Raw genomic sequence first — 17,683 nt, forward strand, 5'->3', positions numbered from 1 at the left:
AGTTAATCTTATTTCCTGTAACTCATAGCCAGCTTCCATCGCTCAAAGCTTCTAAAGTTCTCCAGATTCTTCTGTAAGGCAAGGACTAGGACAGAAGCACTGAATAAACTGTCCATTAAGTATCAAAGAGAAAACATCTGAGCCAAAATGAACATGAATCCAAAGCCATCACGATTATCCAGTAAAACAGGATAAACAGTTTTGTTGCTATGCTGCGTAGGAGGAAACATAGTTTATGACTGCCTGGGGCTATATTAATTTTTAACTCAGTGGTTTTGCTGAAAATCAAAGGCACATTATTATAAATGTCTCCAAAAAAATCAAAGTCACTTCCAATTTGTCAGAAGATGAAGGAAAAAGGGCTACTGCCAGGAACCACAATAGGAGAAGAATAAGTTTACTTTCCTGTTAAATTCTCAGTGCTGTACACTGCAGCTTGTTAATGTAGTGTCAAAACTACAGAATTAGTCCCCAGGTGTACAAACTAAGGGCAAAAAGTGAGTTTTCTGCCAGAAGGATTTCTCAATAAGAACGTTAAATTACTGCAGTGAGGTTTTATATTCATTCTTCTAACTTGTCCTGCAACCTTAAACCTAACTTTTGCTTTTTGTTACATTCCCTTACTGTTTTCAGATTTCCTGACCCTTTCAGCTAGGCTTCAAAGTTGCACCTCAGAGTTAGGGACTGTATCCAGATGTCGGCAGCCAAGTTTCTTGTGGCAGAGAGATTATTTTTGAGAAAAAGCCCCATATCAGGAGGTGAGACTGTCAGGAAGCTCTGACTATAAGCTCAAATGGTTTTCTTCATTAGAATGCAGAGCCAATATGGTGTAGCAAGCTGTATCCCAGTAAAGCAGTGGCTGCAGATGTAGAATCAGTATACTTTTGAACATCAAAGAAAAAAAAAGAGAAAGAAAGAAAGAAAGAGCTCTTGAGGATAAAATCTTAAAAACTAGAACAGTGGAAAGTTTCTTTAAAGTTAATATCAGAAATGGCCAGCATAGCCTTGAATCAGAAGGTTTAAAAAAAGTATTACACTGACATATTTTATATAATATTAGTATGCTCTATTTTCATTGATGAGAAAACAGCAGTGAAATCTGCACAAAAATCCTAGGATTTTCTTATGCCTCATTTTGCTACCAGGTCCCTCTTTAACACAAAATGTATTAGGTGTGCAGCAGAAGGAAATACATGTTGGTACAAGAAAAAAAGTCAGTGCCATGGGTCAGCCAGCTGTATGCCAAAAGACTATACAGAATTTTCTGTGAAATGTAACCAACCTATGTACCCAAAGTATTTAATCACTGTTTTTTCCCCACAGCTTCCTGCTTTAATTAACAAAATCATCTGCTTTAGCACCAGAATGAAAAAAGTAGTGAAATATACATTTCAGAAGCTTATAAAGTTTATAACCCGCAAATAAAAATGTTATGCATTCACTTCAGGACTTTCCAAGTTTTCTAAGTACAGCTTGTAATTTTCATGGTCTGCAGCAGAACAATCTGGAAATACTTCCAGTTGTTGCCTGCTGATTTCAAGACTATCTCCTGTTAAATACCTTGAATCTGTGCAATCAGTGTGGACATCATCCGGGAACAAAGAAGGAAACAAAGTTCTAGGTTGATTTTTACTTATTGGTTGATTGATCTCCAGAGGATCCAGAGAGGTTTAGGCAAATGAAATAAGCCACAGTTGAGCTCACTTTGCTTATATGCACAGGAAGATCCCACAGCATACCTATATCACCATTACTGCATCACTACTTCATAATGCATTTTCTTTTCCTTCCCTAGGTGTAATTCTGAGGACTTTACAATTGCATGCCCACTTCCTACACACTAAAGGCAATACACCAGACATAAATAAAGACAGAAGACCCACAAATCTACATCCTTCATATAATCTTGTCTTCCATATGCTTCCTGTCCAAGTGTACAACATGCAATTCCTGATTCTGAGAAAATGATGTTTTTCATGCTTTAGTATACTAAGTATGAATTTGCTATTGAAAACAAAGATCAAATATTCAATTAAAAAAATCAAAAACAGGTGGTGGGCACTGAGGGAACCATTTGCTGTTGCTGGTTGATCACTACATTACAGATGCATGGCATATGAAAATAGTCCTGTGATGAGGTGACATCTGGAACTGACTGAAATCAATGGGCGTTGTGCAACTGCTCTTCTTTCAAGCTCTAGTGAGCAACTAACTTAAGTCAGCAACTAGACTAAAATTTAAGTAGGGGCAGGAAGCAAACAGCTATGACCTGGAACAAGTAGATGTACTCCACAGAGTTTGGAATTTCAATGGAATTTGGTGAAATTCTTCTTTGCTGAAGATTCCTGGGAATAGTATATAAAAAAGCATGAAGATGAACAGGAAGCAATAGAATGTGTCTTGGTATATGACATGCACAAACTCTACTGTCACAAATTCACTCCATTTTAAGTCTCCAACACATCTGTGATATAGACAGGTAAATCTCTCTACAAATGGTAAATCAGTACTCCTTTACTGATGGTAAATCCCATTAGTTACATAAATAACACTTAGAATCAGAACTGAAGAGTCCTAGAGAAGCTTATCGCTATAAAAACTTCATTAGAAGTAAACTCTTCTCATTGGTTTATTTTGCCACCTTTACAAGTTCGCCCACTTTTTTTTTTCCCCACATTACAGATCTTGTAATGAGTATTTACAAGATGAAAGTGTCCTTTGAAGCCCACATTTAAGGTAACAGCAACAAATATAGAGCATCTAGCCAATACTTTGTCTGAATGTATCTGATGTACCTGCTGACTTCTTGCACATCTTTGCAGGAAATCATAGATCATATCTTTTGAGCACTCAACAGAAAGGAAAAACATTTATCAATGTATACTTCAGTACAAAGCAGACATTTTTATGACTAACAGTTTCTGGTAGAAGTGACTTTCTGAAGCCTACCACTCTTTTTCCTGTCTGCTGTCATCCTTGGATCGCAGTTCTTTGTGAAAGAGCAGAAACTTACATAGCGCTCTCTTCAACTCCCTTTGCACAATGGGAATTTTCTATTTTCTGGCCATCCTGTGTTGCCAGGGCAGCATAACGTTGCCAGAGCAAGAGTGCCAGGATTCATCTTTCAATAACACTGTCAAAATTAAACAATCCCTGGCACTCAATTTGTGTAATTATCTTCATGGGTCAAACAGTGTTGTACTTGACTAGCTATTGATTGTCCTTAAAACTAAGGATCTCCAATGGCTATTTTTATACACTAAAACCCCCCAAGATGAACTGATGTGATTCAAACTGTGGTGGCATTTGAGGACCTGTTTTCTCTGACTTTCTTAGTCACTGAAGGCACACAAGCATGGACACACATGCATATTCACATCCTAGTAACCAAGAAAATATTTCTCAGAAATTAACAACACAGCTGTGGATAACCAGAGATGTTTTTACTTTTAGATGATGTGGATCAACACCTGGCACCTGCCATGGCAATGATCAGAGTAAAATACAATCTTCTGTTATCCCCTCATTTGCCCAGGGGCATGCTTAGTTCCAACAAATAAGAAGTCACAGCTTGGTGGAACCAAGCTGTTTAAGTGTTGTCTCTACAGAAACATTCATCTGAACATCTTCCCATGAAGAATAGAGCTGGACCTCAGCTTTCACATCATTGCACCTTCCATTCATTTATACTACTTAAAAATAAGTCTACATAAAATATTTAGTTCGCTCCATGTACAGAGTGCCTTAATCATGGGGGTGTTAGCAGAGTTCAGGCGTTTGCTTCAATCAGTAAGGTGCTGCTAGTTCACTTTTGTCCAGATAGAGCTTTTGGGTTTGAGATAAGTCCTCAGCACGAGCATCCAGCATGCTTCCAGGCTAAAGAGAGAGGCAGCTAATGAGAAGGAGCAGAGAGAATAACTGTCTGAGATTCAGAAACCCACTTACAGTGCTGTATTTATAGATTCTAATAGCACAGAGGAGAACTATGCCCCACTTTCACCAATGCTGTGCTGCAATTTATAAATCAACACTGTGAAAACCTGCTGATTTTGTATTCAAGTTCAATGCAGTGTTCTAAACAGAATATTTACACCAACACCAAACATAATCAACATAATTAGTACAAACAGTAGCTTGCTTAATATTTAGGTTATTAGCATATTCTGAATTAAAACATTATTAAGTAGATATTTCTCCAAAGACATTGTAATCACTTTTTTTTCTTTCTGAGGCAGGGATTAATGGAATCTTTGAAGTTAATTTTAAAAGCAGCTGCAAGAATGTATTTCCCAAATCCTGTTAATTACCGTGCCAGCCATGAGAAGTAATCCTTCATGTTTTTTTCCTTCAGGAAACAGGGCTCGATCCTGCAAGGCTTATTTATACAACTCACATGTGAGCATGTACTTGTGTTTACTTCAGCAGCATTAGTTGCTTGAGTGAGAATTGGAATCTCACTGTGGTACTGTGAGATCTCTAAACTGCATGTTAAGTTCTGTTAAGCACAAGATAAGCAGGGTAAAATTTACTATGGAATAAGCCTTCAAACAGCAATAACAACAACAAAACCTCAGCTCTCATTTGGATAAAGATGGTCATGCCTATATCCTAATTGCACTGCAAATTGATAAATAGAAAACATCAAGGTGACCCAAGAGGAATACTTCAATTACATTGAAATAGATTGATTAAGCTGAGAAATATAAATGAAAAATGACTGGAGTTCTTTGGATGGTCTCTTCCTTTTTAAATCCTATTAGCTCTTATCTACTGGTAGCATTACATTTGGCACTGCAGTTCCAGAAAGGGAAGTCCGGGGCAGGAAACCAGCCTTTTGAATTCCCCTTACCGGTGTGATCCAGTCCAGCCACACCTCTCCATCCTCAAGGCAAAGCCACACACAAAATAGCATCACTACAATTGTTTCAGTGAACAGTAATCTTTCTGCAGAGCTGTGTTGAAAATAATCACTAGAATGATCCAGCTTAAGAAGAGTTTAATTGTTTGTATCAGACCAACAAAAACAGGCAACAGGCTGTAAAACAGGGAGGAAGCACCACCGTTTGATTCTGGGAACTGAGTACCAAAACATACTCTTACTTGAAGCATTTAAGTCTTCCTTTTTTTTATTTTATTTTTTTTTATTCCTCTAGACACAGTGGGAATCACTATGATCTCAAGAGATCATTCTACAGGAGAACAAAGACACAACAGCCCTAGTTAAAAAATAAAGAGGTACAGATGGAAGGAAGCAGAATTCCAACTGCAGAGCCAGGGCAGTATAGGCTGGAAAGGACCTCTGGAAGTCTCTGGTCTAACAAACACACTTAAGAGGAATATTGCCAATTCTTTGCCAAGTCAGGTCCTGCAATCCCCAAAGGCAGAGAATCCACACTCTTTCTAGGTGATCTGTTCCAGCACTGCTGCACAACACTCCTAAGGGGAAAGATCTCCTTGCATCCCACAATGATTTCAGCAGGTAATTTTATTTTGATCTGGGTTTCTCCCAAAATGCTGGAGCTGCAGATGGATCAAAAGTTCCTGATAAAAACAATTTAGAAGCCATGGTGTTCTCCTAAGAAGTTATTTAGAATTACTATGTTTCTTACTACATATTCTAATCCTCCTGATTCGAAATATTGTTTGCTAAATAGATCCCAAAACATTTCGTCAGTTATCAGTTCAACAAGGACCCGTATCTCCCTGTGACATTGCATGACCTCAAAGAAACACCATGCAGCCAGGCACTACCAAAACATCTTGGTGACAGAGGAGGTCTAGCCACGCTCAAATAGATCACCTCCATTATAAGCCCTGGCCATCTGTGCAGGCACAGTTAATGGCAGCTGACTGTGGCATTTGATGAGGAGCAAATCAGAACCTTGGGGAACTGGGCAAAGTGTTAAATTCAAAGGGCATCCTGGGTACCCTTTAATATTAGCAACCTCAGATGGGAAGAGCACACTAAGCCAATTAAGGGGTCAGGCTCTTTGCTCAGGCATGATATAGCTGATTACGGATGGTGTTGGTTTTCTTAAACAAATATTTACTTTATATTTAATTCCTCCAAACTCTGCTGAAATTGAGGGTAATTTAATTTGCCAAGATACAAGCCCAGCTGTAATTGAGTTAGAGGCTGTCTTCAAGGGACATCTTGGTTATTGATGGCAGAAGTCTGCACTGACAAATTGCTTCATATCTGATCATATCGACTTTATCATTATTAAAACAGACCGTGCATCTTTCCAGACTGCAGAAGTTCTAGTGTTTTTGCTGTTAGCTTTTTTATTGCCAGTTGTACAATTCAAACAAAATTCCTTCTCACTTTCCTCCCACATCCCTGCTTATTTCAGAGGTAAACAGATGTCACTACAGCCTGCTAGAACAGCCCAGCCAGGTTTTGAGAAGTTATCGATTACGGCAGTTTCAAGTCACTATACAAAGCAACTTCCTGCCTCCACCGCAGGGCAAAGCCTTCAAGACAGCAACATGAGGAAGCAGCATGGATGTTTATGCTTCGCTTTGCTCCTAAACCCTCCAGGCAGGCCGTGTGGTCACAGACAGCGATCGCAAGCAGCCTGAGAGCCATTTGCAGTTTTGACAGCAGCTTCTGTGGGGCTGTTCCAGAAGCAGGGGAAATCACTGGACTGAGAGCACACCGCAGCCTTGGCAGCGGACCCTACCCAGGGGCTGCACAAAGAGATGACGCAGACCTGTTATCTTTGGCTTTGTGCCACCAGGACATCCCTACACAGGGAACTCTGAATTGGCAGCTGAAGCTGCCTTGAAATTGGGCCCTGCTTGAAAGAGATTTGTCCCTTGTTGTTCAGATCTGCATTGAAAGTGACCCACTGAGACTTTGGGGGAGCAGCTTTGTTTCCAATGTGATGCAGTTCCTAACAAAGTTGCCTTGGCACTGCACATCTAAGCAGCAGCCAAGCAATTAGAAATAACCCCACCACAGTAAGAAGGAAAATGGATGGGGTGATGCACAAGGTCACATTGATTGCCAGGCATCAGGGACAGTACTCATGCACACTCACACAGAACACAGAGGGAAAGAAAAAAAAAAAGACATCACTAGTTCCATCCAAGAGCTGGCTGAAAAATACAGATTTCCACAAATCAGAAGCTCTCCAGACACTGTCACTGCTCAGTGAAATTAATGCTACTATCAGATTTGGTGATAATAACAGCAGAGAAACTAAGAAAGCAGTTTTCAGTGTAGCTGAAGGTAGTTCCCAGCATCCGTGACACCAAGGACAAACTCACCAGGTTCACTTAGAACTAAATATTTTTCAGTTCCTGCACTGTCTTAGCCTTGGAATAAGTTCACAGGAAATCACAGAACCATGCATTGTTTTTGGATGGAGAGACCTTGAAGACAATCTAGTTCCAACCTTCTTGCCATGAGCAGAGATACCTCCCATCAGGCCAGACTGCCCAGGGTCCCATTCAACCTGGCTTTGTATGACTCTAGGAACAGGACATCCATAGCCTCTCTGAACAGCCTGTGCCAGCACCCCACCACACTTATAGTGAAGAACTTCTTCCCAATATCTAATATTAATCTCTCTTCTTTTAGTCAAAGCCATTACCCCTTCTTCTACCTCCTAAAGAGCCTCTCCCCATCTCTCTTGTGGTCCTCCCTCACGTATTAGAAGGCCACAATGGGCCACAATGAGGTCTCCCCAGAGCCTTCTCTTCTCCAAGCTGAAGAAGTCCAAGTCCCTTCAGACTTTCCTACTGACCAAGATACAGCCCTCCCATCACCTTTGTGCCCTCCTCTGGGCCCTTTCTAAAAGCTCCATCTCTTATGCTGGGGACTCCAGGCCTAGACAGAGTACTCTAGATGGGGCCCCACAAAGGCAGAGCAGAGATGGAGAATCCCCTCCCTCTCCCTGCTGGCCACCCCTCATTTGATGCTGCCCAGGACACTGCTGGCTTTCTGAGCTGCAATCACACACTGCTGGCTTGTATGGGGTTTTTCTAAACTGGTCAGTCAAATTCAAGAAAAGCTCCCTCACTGTGTCAAATACTCCTCCTCCACAAAACTGCTCTTTCCAATGCGAGTTCAGTGAAAATACGCATTTTTTCCATTCCACATTACCTAGCAAGACATTGTCACCTTATTCGCATATGGTTAATGACAGCCCATTATATAAAGTCATTAAAAAAAATGTGTTCCTCCAGAAAATAAAGCCATGTATTCATTTTGTTAATATCCCAAGAGACCTAAATTTCACACTTTACTTGTGGAAAGCAGATTACAACATTCACTTAGATCCAGCTGTGTGCTGTCTGACACACTGCAGCCTGACGAAAACATCTATTAATTTTAAAGGCTTATGTGATGTGACCACAAAATGTATTGTTAGAATTTGGATTTTCAGCTCTCATTATTTTTTTCCCCCCACAATTTACAAGATTAATGCTAGATCTTTAGCTAAGTGTTTTCTACATTTGCAGATAGATCCCTTTAACCAGCTCCGGGTGAAAATGCACCAAGTTTCTATCCAAAGCAAGGAATACAAGGCAGAGCTTTAGAATAAAAGCCTTGTGAAGCAAGTTGAGTCTCCTGTAGTCTTTCTGGAGAGGCACACTCAGCTTGGCTTGGGTGCTAACTCTGTGCCATAGCTTGGGAAATGAGCTGAAGTGATAGCTAGCCAAGTCTGACTGGACAACTAAAACTGGCATGAAGTCGGCCTGCCTTAGGCATTTGGCTGACCTGCTTAAACTGCAGCACACGTGTGCTGGCACATGCAGTTTAAATGCGTGCCAAGCCAACAATGTGCTTGCTCTCTTTTTAAGTGATGAGTATGCATCTGTCAGATCAGAGTGGAGTAGTGATACGTATGAAGCAGCTATGAAGCCTCATGTCTTATTTTTCCACGATATCATCTGCAGAAACTTGTTTGCCCAGCTACCTCCATTCATCTAGTCTGCTTTTCCTCCCCCTTCAAGTTGATACTTCTACGTTGCAGCCATTTCCATCTTTCGCATCCCTTCACCTCACATTTCACTAAAATTTGTTTGGAATTGAAGGAATTGGTTTTCAGTGCTGCTCAGATTTTATTCCAGAACATCGCCACAGAATCTCTCAAGTTCCAATAAAAGACATTGTTCAGAGTACGTCAAACTAGTTTTGAAATTGTGCTTAGAAATTCAGCAACCAGAATACTTAGTATTTAGCCTTTGAGATTTGAAATACGAGGTTTTTTTTTTTGTGTGTGTGTTTCTTGTTTTGTTTTTAAATATGACAGCAGCAGTCCCACTGCTTACAGCACTGAAACTAGTGACTAAAAAGCACTAGATAACAAATGAAAGACATGCCTGTGTGCCTGTGAATTTTTTTTAATAAGAATTATTTTTTCTGTCTCTACAGCTCTCCACTACTGCCTCATCCAAAACCTGGGACTTGAGAATTTCAGATGTTTTCATTTTTAGCTACGTGTTTTGGTTCATCTTAGGCCAGCTACTCTCCATTACCAACCATGACATTGCAGCTACCTCAGGATGTCTGCACTCACCTGTCTGATGCACTGTTTAATCCCTTTTGAAGGCAAGTCTATCTTGCAAATCCAAAGCCCAGTTCCCTTGTTCTCTTATGGAAGAGGGTACTCCCTCCTCTCACTAACTCAACGTTACCCTAGTACCTATTCAAGGTTTTGCTGAAACACACACAGCTTCCTCATGGAGATGTAAAGGCAAAGCAGCATGTGGTGTAGTAGGACTGGTCAGACATGACTCAGCTAAATGAATCTGGCTCAGAAACACTAGTTCACTAAAGCCAATCTTTTTTTTTTTTTGTGGGAAAGTATTACTGTACCTATAAAAATACCCTCACAAACCTCTGTTCTTCCTTAATATCCTGCATGCTAATAGGTTCAGCTTGGAAAGAGCCACCAATTCACTTGGAAAGAGCCTACTAACTCTTGACAAGATTAACAACCTGTAGCATAACATTTCGCTGAGAGTTGCCCTACTCCCAATGATACAGGCCTGGTCAGTGCTTGCTTGGGTATTCCTGAACTGCATCTTTTCTGGGGATGACATGACTCACTTGAAATCCCCTCAGATACCTCCACATCAGAGCATACAGCTAGCCAGGCTCCCTGCAGATCTTCACTCTCCCCCATTTTTAGTATAGCAATTCCGTGCTGTGAACCAACACATAACCTTCCCCATTCAGGTGCACAGCAGCACACAGCCTTTGAGTTTAAATCATTAGAACTCAAACATTTGGTTCCCATTGCTGTGGTTTAAAAGGTGGCAAAGCATGCACAGTCATTCACTTACTTCCCCAACCCCCAAATGGAATGAGGGAGAGTATCAGCAGAAAAATGTAGAACTCATAAATTGAGATAAAGATAAGTTACTAAGACAGTAAATAAAGAGAGAAATCATAGTGATCATATATCAAAAAAAAAAGAAAAAAACAAACAAGCAGTGCATTTGATCACCACCCACTGAGCAATGCCCAGTCAGTCCCTGAGTAGAAACACTCCACCCAACCAGCTCCCTGGTTTTATAGTTCTGCATGACATCATATAACACAGAACACTCCTTAAGTCAGTTTCAGTCAGCTGTCCTGCTTCTGTCTCCTCCCAGCAACTTGTGCACCCCTTGGCTTCATATAGCATTGCTCAGTAACACCTAGAACATCATGTGTGTTATCAACACTGTTTTTCTCCTAAAGCCAAAATGTAGCATCATACTAGATACAAGGAACAAAATCAAGTTTGTTTCAGCTGAAACCAGGAAACCCATTTATCTGGCTATTCTACAGCAGTTTTCCTTGTCCTGCTGGTACTATTGGGTAACTGGAATCAAATCAGTTAGCCAAAGAGCAGAAAATAAAACTGCTGACAGAATAGCTTATTCCTTCTGCCAGGCCCTTGGACACCAAGACCCTATAAATGACACTAAACATATACTTGCACACATCCTGCTATAGCTAACACTTCCTCTCCACACAGTAGAGAATCACATAATCACCAAGGTTGGAAAAGATCTCCAAGATCATCCAGTCCAACCATTCACACATGACCAATATTTCTCACTAAACCATGTCCCTCAGTACAACATCTAAATACTGTTCTTGGAGGTGTTCAAGAAGCGACTCCACCACCTCCCTGAGAAGTCCATTCCAGTACCTAACAACTTTTTCAGAGACTGCATTTTTCCTAACATCCAACCTGAATCCCCCCCAGTGCAACTTAAGGCCATTCTCTCCTGCTCTACTGCTGCTTAGGAGTTTCCTGGGTAAAGACAATGATTCTCACCTCACTATAACCTCTCCTGAGGAAGTTGTAGAGAGCGATGTCTCATCTAAGCCTCCTCTTCTCCAGACTGAACAGTACCAGTTCCCTCGGCTGCCCTCCAACAAATCTGTGTTCCAGACCCCTCAGAGCTTTGTTGCCCTTCTTTGGGCACACTGCAGAACCTCAGTGTCTTTCTTGTAGAGAAGGTCCCAAAACTGAACACAGCACTTGAGATGCAGTCTCAACAGAGCTGAGTACAGAGGTATGATCACCTCTCTGCTCCTGCTGGCTGCACCATTTCTGATACAAGCCAGGATAACTATGGCCTTCTTGGCCACCTAGGCAGACAGGTAGCTTATGTTCAGCCAAGCGTCAACCAAAGAACCTCCAGCCCTCACACAGTGAGCTAATGCTGTTTCTAGTCCGGTAATCTTTAAAGTTTGAAGTCAGAAAGACATACCTTTAACAGCTCCCACTCCCTCGCCACCCCAATTTTTGTTGCTTACTTCCAGCTTCAACAAAAGCTCTCTATCATCATTCTGTCTTCCTTCACCATACTCATAAGCTACACTGCTGTTCTGGGTCATGTTTCATGCACTGCATACTAAGGTGATAAGGTAAGGAAATTCAGTGTCTGTAAAATAATACTTTTCTCTTTAAGAGGAGAGACAACTCAGTTGTAAATAATATTCAAGGCATGTAGGCAATTTTCACTTCTGACTTAACTTGTGCTTCTTCCTCCAAGTTTCATATTGCTCATAAATGAGGGCACATACCACTTAATATGAATTTATCAGGTGAGAAAACAGCTGCTGAAGGCCTGGCCAATGCAACACTCACTCCATACACTCCTTTATATAGAAGATGGGAAGGGACATGGAGAGCAAGAATAAACTGGGTTACTCCTCCCTCAGTTCTGTCATTAAGAGTGAGTTTCACAATTACAACTCTTCTGCAGTTGCTTGCTCTCAGCTCATTACGAAGATTGCCATTTCTTAGCCTAAGAAGAGAAAATTTGCTTATCTGACCTGTCTCCTCCATTTCCATAAGAGAAATAAAGAACAACTGCCATTATTAAAAGTAGATGGAAAAGTAAAGGGATAAAGAATGTTAACTATGATTTTGCCTAGTTTCTATTTATTTGGCATGCCTATTTTTGTTAAACTAGTGTCTAAACAACTGAGGAAAAAGAAACAGAACACCTTTTCTTAGAAAAAGAAGATAAGCTGTTATTCATCTTTATTAAAGGAATCTATGTCTCACAGAGAATAAAGCATTACACAGCCCTGTGATTTTAAGTCTCTGCTGCAACTGACAGGATGAAGAAAGGCATAGCTTTCCTCTGATGTACACAGCCTTCTCCCAGCTCTCTTCAAGCAACGGGTGTCTCATGATTTACATATCCAATGTCCAGGACTAGCCACTCCATTACAAGTTCTTCAGTAGTATTATTACAGAAAGAAAACATGGAAAATAGGTCAGTGTTTAATAGTCTAAGAAATAAAATCAAGACATAACAGCAAACATTAACCATATACCTTATTTCATCATGAGCACAATCAAGTCAGTATAGAAATGGATGGAAGAATCCTTGTAAGCTTGATAATACATCAGAAATGTAAGGACATTTGATTAAGAAGTAATCTGCCTTTGGAGCCTGAAATGATATTCTTTTAATCTTCATACCAAAGTGCTGGATGCAGTTCTCTTGTTTTACAGAGGTTTACATTTGAAGTTACTCTTTTACAGGGAAGTATGCTATCTGAAGCACACTCCCAAAGCAGACTGTCTTCTATTAGTGTATTTTTTTAATCTGTTGGCATTATACATGTTGCAGGAAAACATGCTTCTCTGCAAGCCAGTTTCACCAGACTACGGAGATAGATTAGCTTCCAACCTCAGTCATGAGAGCTGTTCGAGAAGATGCCTGAATCCACTGAAACCATGCTGGTGGAAGAGCAGGCAAAATGATAAATCTAAGTAACTTGTCCTCCTTTCTTCCTCCTCTTCTGAGATGCAATTTACTACACACTAGTAACTATCTTTTTTTTTAAAAAACTCAAGTATATTCACACAACTTCAGTCCCAACCCCATCCTACAACAGCCACACAATTTCTTCCTCCAGCCTGCCGCTCTCTTGTTATACTTCAGATCTATGCAACTGTGTATCTATTGTGGGTATAACCTCAGCTGAACAGTGGTAGTTCAGAAGTTGAGGATCACTGCAGTATCTGGAAAAAAAGGCATTGTCATCATCACATTCCCACCTCCTCATCCTACTGAAGGTCTGCTTGCTCAGACACCACCTCCCTCCACAACCTAGACTGCAAGCACCACATAAGAGTACAGTACAAACATGGCATATTTTTTCCCCCTACAAAAAACATCTGATTTATCACCATCAGGATTACTGGTGTTAGAAACATCACTTCAGTGTATAAATGCATATAGTCCCAAGACTCAAGGTATCAACAGTTTACCCCAGTTTCAGTGGACTGATAAACTGGAATCAGGAGAGCAACCCATTGAAGAATTCCAGCTTTCCCACTTAACTACCTGAAACAGTTACAATCTCAGGCAGAAATCTGCACTTATGCCTGAAGTTCCCTTCTTGGCCACATTCCTCTCCTGTATCAGCCTCCTGGCTAGGGTACTTGTCTGAAGTGATGAAAACACATCCCAGGTTCTTCTTTATCCTGTAAGGAAGCAGACACCCTATGTTGCTCTAGCAGACTGGAAATAAGCCCACACCACCAGGTTATGTGGTTTTACCTGCCCTGGAGACAGTAACAGCAGATTGCCTTAGTTGCTAGCATCTCCTCTCACTCCAAGAACTGGTGAGGCTCAAACATCAGGAAAAGCCTTTGATTGCTGCGTTAGGCATATCACATTTCTACTGAAGCCAACATCTTCCCCAGTGGGACTGCTGAGTAGCTATCTGAAGGTAATCTGAGCTCAAAAGTACACAAATTCAGTACACTGGGCTGTAGTTGAGAACTGCTAGGCATTCAGAAGATCTGAGCTGATGAGCCAGAAATACCCTGCATATCCCCATTCCAGGTAACACAATCATGCACCCTTCCTGATTTTCTCAGAGGTGGACACAAAACAGCAGTCAGTGCCAAATTCAAGAGCCATAATGCAACAGGAAGGAGATTTCAGGAGAGAAATAACAGCTGGAGGTTCTTCATATTCCAAGCCCAGTTAAGAGACCTATACAGTGTGTAACACTTATAGAGTCATACACCATGAGCAAGACTGATCTCTAACAACAGACAGAGCTATTCAACACAGAAGGAAAGAGTGGCAATGACTGCTGTAAAAAATAAAATGCTTGAAGTAAAAAACTCCTCTTGCAAGCCTTCACGCCAGAGCCATACTGTCTGCATGACCAGACAAACTCAGCATGTCAGAGAGCTGCGTCACTGATAAGATGACAGACTCTGAGGTGAGTTTTGAACCTAGAGGCTCACTGGTGAGTGTGTATAATGATTTAGTATTCTTCTGTGAACCAGACACCCAAGATGACTTCCCACAGTTCATCCTAGGTGACCAGAGATCTTTAATGGAAGAACAGCTGTGTCTGTCTCCTAGATGCTGTATGACAGTAGCTAACGCTGAACAGCTTGGCCATTCTCTCCATGCTCATTAAAGATGAAGGAATAAACCTACAGACCTAGAGAAAAGGCTCCTCAGTTCCTTGAGAACAGATTTCCAAAGTTACTTCAACACTTAAAAACACTTCAGTACATAATGAACTATCTTCAGCTAAAGCCAAGAAGCATTTAGCAATAAATACATTTGGACACTTCCATGACCCAACTAGATAAACCCTTATACCTCAAGTTCTCTGTAATTACAGTGCCAGGTATTTGCTCAGCTATCAGAGCACCTTAAATAGATTTTTAGACAAATTGCAGAAGATTTTTCTGCATAAAAGTCCTCTACTTACTGAAAAAAATAAGTTAGCTGCTAGAAAATAAAGTAGTACTATAGTCAGCTTAATGGCTGCTTCCTCTTCAGCTTTCTCCATCAGGAGACTGGTAATCAAATAAACAGGAAATAAGTTAATTTTGCTTAAGGCAGTAAAATAAGAAGCCATGTAAGTCTCAGGAAATAACTTCTAAAGGATCTGTAAGCACTCTTCAGCAGTAGCTACAACTGCATTTTAAGTTCCCCTCACATACTAGCCATTATTAACACAAGTGAAAACCTTTCGGCCATCTCAACACCACTTTGAGATAATCTTTTCATGGCTCCAGACAAGCCTTTTTTAATCACTGTCCTCAGATTCTGTGTCAGATTAGGACAAAGAAAATAAAAATCAGCTGCAGCATTACAACTGAAATCCACCAAGACTCCCATGCAAACAAATGTTTAAGGAGCTTGCTTTCTAATCTTTTTTGTCTTCATTTTTAAGCAGCCTTTAGAGCTGGGGTTGTTTGAGCTGGTCCAGTTGCTCCTACCTACCTTTTGACTGTTGGATTTCATTCAGTGCAGTTGTGGGTGATAAGTGCTCCAATATTCTCTGGAGAATAACAGTAGGACTGAAGACACTGATTGAGCTGTTAAGCATCACGTATATGGTGCTTAGTGATGCAATTGAGAAAGAAATCACTCTTAACTCTGAAGGTGTGCTAGAAATATTGCTCTGTGAGGCACCAGCAAATTTATTGTGAATAAAGAACCGCTGTGGTGGTATTAACAGCTATCTTAATGTTCACCAGGACACACCAGGCACAAAGTAGGCAATACAGTTCAAACTATGGAAGGGGATCTACTCAGCAAGTACAGCCTGGCACAGGAATATGTCCTAAGAGTACCTTCTGCAGTTAGTATAGCAGGATCATTTAACCATTCCTCTTCACCAGAGGATTTTTCCCCCAAACACTAACATAAAGGAGCAGCCAGCATGGGTGGCAAAGGTGCAGTTACTGTAAAAAAACTAGAGCATGGATTCTGTCCAGTGAATTCAAACACAGGCAGTGGCAAGGAGAGGTTGCAGAAAGCATAGTGCAGTACACCTGGGCTGTCAGATCTCTGCAAGCAGCAGGAAAGCACAATGAGGCTTCCCTCTGCTTTTCCCACTTAGCCTGACCGCAAACCAAAATGTGAGCATCTCCTCACAATTATCTCTCAGATCTCCTCACATCTTTTACCTAAGAGAGCACCAACATATAACAGCTGCACAACAACTCAACAGAACTAATTCAGGACTCCTTCTTGCTTTACTCACATTGTTAAGACAGTAACATCTATCTGTTAGAGAAGTGGCAGGCCTTTTGTAACAGGAAATAGCCTCCAGAAATAGGTGCTGGGTAAGGTGTAATTACAGATATCACTACTCATCCCCAAGGGAAAGCAGAACAGAGGATTTGGGATGCTGCAAGCTGACTCCTGATTGACTGGGACTACCAAATCCTTCCTGAGTACACACAATAGAAAAATACTGCTCTGCCCACAAGATGTTTCTACTAAAAAAAGCTTACTTACAAGCAGGTAGCAATCCTTTCGGGCTGTGAAACTGTACACCTTTTTTTCCCCACTCCTTTAATTACCCTTCCCAGGACAGTATTTATGAAGTTCCCATTAGCAGCCAGCTATACAGAGATGTCATCTTTTCCATGAGCTCCCACATCTGGCTTCCACACAGAGAAAAGCACCACACAAACATCTTCCAAACTGTGATTTCCACATTCCCAAGGGCATGCACAGTCCTCCACAGCACAAAACAAGGCAACACCTCCCACTCCCAAGGAGTGCACACCTGTAGAGACTCATTAAAAAGCAGTTGTACAGAAGCTACAGGCTCCAAACCCCACACACAGCCAACACACACCCACTCAGCTCAGCCACAACCGAGGCACCCCACTCTCTCCATCCTGGCTTAGGAAAGCAAGCATTACATTTAACGCTCAGTGCCTCCCGCACCCGCGGACCCCCCATCCTATCCATCCGTACACTTTCTGAAGCATAACAGCGGACCCCCCTAGACAACCCTCCCTCCCAACGGGGAACCCAGCGGCCGCTCACCCACCTCGCTCATGTCGCCCAGCAGCCCCGCACGCACACACGCACACCCACCCGGCACCGCACGCCCGCTGCCCCGCGCCGCCCTTTAAGAAGCGGCGCCCCGCGCCCGGCCCGCCCCGCCGCAGCCAATGAGCGGCCGCGGCCGCGCCGAGCCCCCGCGCCCTTCATCTGAGGGGCCGCGGCGCCCCCTGGCGGGCGGCCGCTGATCTACAGGCAAAGGGGGAAAATGGAGGAGGGCGGGGAAGGCGACAAGAGGTGGATGCTCGTTCACGGGAAACGGCGGGGAGTTGCCTCCTTCTGCCTCGCTTTTTGGTCGTGCCTTTGAGAGGCAGATCCTGCAGCATGGGGCCTGAGGGTAGGTTTCCCCGCTAATTTCTGCCAGCTT

At 41.9% G+C, this 17,683-nt stretch overlaps 1 protein-coding gene across 1 annotated transcript in view; it reads right to left on the minus strand.

Moving 5' to 3' along the window:
• The window catches only part of PCP4 (Purkinje cell protein 4), a 51,807-nt gene extending 34,421 nt beyond the window's left edge, over positions 1–17,386 (minus strand). The window contains exon 1 of the mRNA XM_065741680.1: positions 17,303–17,386. Within this exon, the coding sequence (XP_065597752.1) occupies positions 17,303–17,311 (9 nt within the window). The 5' untranslated portion in view covers positions 17,312–17,386. The remainder of the gene's footprint in view (positions 1–17,302) is intronic.
• Positions 17,387–17,683: the final 297 nt, after the last annotated feature.

This window comes from Cyrtonyx montezumae, unplaced genomic scaffold, assembly GCF_038088225.1.
Source record: "Cyrtonyx montezumae isolate F1298 unplaced genomic scaffold, pur_monq_1.0 scaffold_3, whole genome shotgun sequence".
NCBI classification, from domain to species: domain Eukaryota; kingdom Metazoa; phylum Chordata; class Aves; order Galliformes; family Odontophoridae; genus Cyrtonyx; species Cyrtonyx montezumae.